The 3824-nt window shown below is 41.9% G+C and overlaps 1 protein-coding gene across 1 annotated transcript in view; it reads left to right on the top strand.

The window, feature by feature from the left end:
• The first annotated feature begins 1340 nt into the window (after positions 1-1340).
• The window catches only part of GOLGA5 (golgin A5), a 52095-nt gene continuing 49611 nt past the window's right edge, over positions 1341-3824 (top strand). Inside the window, exon 1 of the mRNA XM_006839630.1 lies at positions 1341-1884. Within this exon, the coding sequence (XP_006839693.1) occupies positions 1341-1884 (544 nt within the window). The remainder of the gene's footprint in view (positions 1885-3824) is intronic.

Here is a 3824-nt window from a genome sequence, read left to right as displayed (position 1 = left end):
TGTCTCTTCTGACATTCATTTTGACCTTTTCCTTCTTTTTAGTCTATTTAATGGCTTTTTGCTTTCTACCTGTATGATGTTCTTGATGTCATTCCACAACTCTTCTGGTCTTCGGTCTTTAGTGTTTAATGTATCAAATCTGTTCTTCAGATGATCTCTAAATTCAGGTGGGATCTATTCGAGGTCATATTTTGGCTCTCATGGACTTGTTTTCATTTTCTTCAGCTTCAGTTTGAATTTGCATGTGAGTAATTGATGGTGTGTTCCCAGTCTGCCCTTGGCCTTGTTTTGACTGATGATATGGAGCTTTTCCATTATCTCTTTCCACAGATGTAGTCAATTTGATTTCTGTGTATTCCATCTGTGAAGTCCATGTGTATAGTCGTCTTTTATGCTGTGTAAAGAAGGTATTTGAAATGAACAAACCATTGGTTTTGCAGAATTCTATCGTGCATTCTCCAGCATCATTTCTATCTCCAAGGCTATATTTTCCGACTACTGATCCTTCCTTTTTGCTTCCAACCTTTGTATTCCAATCACCAGTAATGATCAATACATCTTGATTGCATGTTTGATTAATTTCAGATTAAAGAAGTTGATAGAATTCTTCTATTTCATCCTTACTGGCTTTTTTGGTTGGTGCGTAAACTTGAATAATAGTGGCATTAACTGGGCTTCCATGTAGGCACATGGGTATTAGCCTATCACAGACAGCGTTGTACTTCGTGACTGATCTGGATATGCTCTTTTTGACAATGAATGCAACACCATTCTTCTTCAATTTGTAGTTCACCTTAAAAACAATCCTCTAGAAGAGCAGAGTGCGGGACCTTACCCAGAGAATCAGTGACGTCAGAGATGGAGGCAGAGACGATGGTGTGGAGAGATGGAGTAGCTGGGAACTCTAGACCCAGGGAGGGAAAGGGGCTCTGTGCTGACAACCAGAGGGCAGGCTTGCAGGGTGTACCCTTTGGTTAGTTGATGATGCATACAGGGGATTGTAACCATGGCAATGTAACGATAATACGATAGGATGAATGTAAAGCTAATGTTCCCTCATATAAAGTATCACATAATTCATAATAAAACAGTTAAAAAAAAAAACCCTCTAAGATAAAACCCATAAAACCCATTTTCTAGTTAAGGTTTCTCTGTTTCAGTTGAGTAGTTTGCTCTGGGTTAGATAGCTTGAAAGGGACAGGGTTAGGATCTCAATCCAGGATTGCGTGACTCCAGAAGCTGGTTCTTAACTGCAGTGTTCCGCTGTTGGGCCACACTTGACTGTCTGGATGTCCTTTTTTTTTTTTACAGGTTCACCAGTAGCAGCCTCTGCCACCATCATGTCTTGGTTTGCTGATCTTGCTGGGAAGGCAGAAGACCTTTTAAACCGAGTTGATCAGGGAGCAGCAACAGCTCTTAATAGGAAAGAAAACACGAGCCACATCATATACGACAAAAGTACTGACTATCCAGAGTTTGGCCAGCAAGACACGCAGTTGGCTTACCAACCTGGATCTAAAGCAACTTCCATTTCCTTAGCTGCCGAAAACATTCGAACTCACCAGGCCACCCTCTTAGCTGGCACTGCCAACGTGAAAGCAGGCTCTCGGATGCCAGTGGAGGCCTCCTATCCTGTTGAAAGTACTTCCCTTCCCAAACCTTCGTCCCAGTTTGTCCGAAGGAAAAAGTCAGAGCCTGATGATGAGCTGCTATTTGATTTTCTTAACAGTTCACAGAAGGAGCCTTCCGGGAAGGTAGAAATCAGAAAAGATAGGGTCAGAACACCAGCTCAGCCTTCTCGGACATCCAACGTCAACTCTGTGAATGTCAGTGTAACCACCATCCAAGCCACTGAAGACAGTTCTTCTGGAAGCCAAAGCCATGGTAGTTATTCAGTGTCCTGGTTTTGTTTAGAGCTAAGCAAACTGGATGTGTTATAACCCCAAAGCTTTCTGGTAGTGTTTCTCATGCATAGGTACAGGTTCTGTTCTCACTGGTGTAAGGACAGGCCCTCTGCTATTGTGTGGTTTGAATGAGGAGACAGACAGCATTGAATACCACCACTAAGCAATATACAGTTATCTAGGGACCTTAGAATGTTGTCTGTAGGGAACTTTGCTCAGCCCCCCTGCTTCTAAGAAATGATGCTAAAGTGGATGCTCTAGTTTAGTGTACAAAAGTGAACTTTTGGTGTCTGATAAAACATACCACTTGGAATTTGGAACTGTGAGTTCGTTTCTTTTTACCTGGGGATATAAAAGTAACAGGAGGCTATACTTCACGTATATTCTGGGTTGTGTTCTTACTTGTGCGTGTGGTGTTTTCTTACTTTGTTTCTCCATCAGCAGTAATGCTGAGAAACAGCAGCTTTAGATCCAGTTTCGTAAGTAAAAAAAATTGTTTTTGGATCCAAGTTGAAGAGTTGAAGGCATTGATCTAGTGAAGTAGGAGCTTAGAGTCACGGGTTTCTGTTGTTGGAATTACCTATACAAGTGCATCTTCTCACATGCCCAAATGAGAAGGGCACCAGACGGGACTAAGCCAAGTACCTGAAAAGCATTGTAGAGCATCAACAAACATAGCAGACTTAGGCAAGGACTAATGGATTCTTTTCTCAATGTTTTGGCTTGTTTGTAAATAAAATGGTTTTTCTTCAAGCTTAAAAAAAGGGTCTTTCAAGATCCAAGCCAATACCAAATGGGCGTCATCGAGTAGCAACCCCATAGGACAGATATAACTGTGTCCACATAGGGTTTCTAGGGTTGTAAATCTTTACAGAAACTCACTACCATAGCTTTCTCACACAGCAAACAACTGGTGAGTTCGAACCTCTGACCTTTCTGTTAGCAGCTGAACATTTAACCCACGGTACCACCAGAACTCCTCTTTCAAGGTGATGTTAATGCCCTCAAGTTATAGTGACTGTACAGGGTTTCTGAAGAGCGACTGCAGTCAATGTAAGGTTCCCAAGGAGTGGCTGGTGAGCTTAAGCAGCCGTCCTGTGGTTGTCCTGTCTTATAGCAGCATACCAGGAGTGTTATTAAGTGCTATTGAGTCTGCTCTGATTCATAGTGACCCCATATAGGGTTACCAAGGAGCGACTGGTGAGTTTGAACCTCCAAGCCTGTGGGTCAAACCCACCTTGAGGTACAGGGATTACCCTACAGCACTACACCAGGACTGCATGCAGTAACAGTCAGTTCATTATGTATGCACAGTCCTTTTGGGAACCTATTTTATTTATTTTAAAGTTTTTATTGTGAATTGAGTGAAAGTGTACAGGGCAGATCATCAGTTTTACATTCAACAAGTTATATACTTTGTTACATTACAATGATTATAATCCCCTCCATGTTCCATCAGTTAACAATATTTCTCTTTGTTCATTTTAGCTCTTTTTTTTAAAACACTCAGGCATGCATAATAATTTAAACCACCAAAGGGAGCATTCTGCACGCCTGTCTCCTGGCCGCCAACTCTTAGTGCCTCTCTTCACATGAAGTCCTCAGCTGCTCCTTCTCTCCATGTCCCCAGCTCTGCCTCTATCTCTGGTTCGCTGCTTTTGTGGATAGGGTCCTACATTTCGCTTGTGCTCTTCTTTCTTGGTCCTAGGGTCCTCTGTTTCTGGACTGTAAGATTAACTACTCCCCCGTTTTTGTTACAAAACTTCTACCTTTACAGTTGTGAAGGTCACAGTCATGATAACAATTACTCACTATCAAATCATAAGAATCCTATCGCTGTCTCTTTTTACCAGACCCATCTAGACACGATGAAATCTATTCAGTTGGGACTTTATCTGCCCCACACAGTCTTTTTTTTTT

The sequence above is a fragment of the Chrysochloris asiatica genome, unplaced genomic scaffold, assembly GCF_000296735.1.
Source record: "Chrysochloris asiatica unplaced genomic scaffold, ChrAsi1.0 scaffold00025, whole genome shotgun sequence".
Classification (NCBI taxonomy): domain Eukaryota; kingdom Metazoa; phylum Chordata; class Mammalia; order Afrosoricida; family Chrysochloridae; genus Chrysochloris; species Chrysochloris asiatica.
The sequence above is the reverse complement of the archived record's forward strand: the minus strand, read 5'-3'. Positions and strand labels throughout refer to the sequence as shown.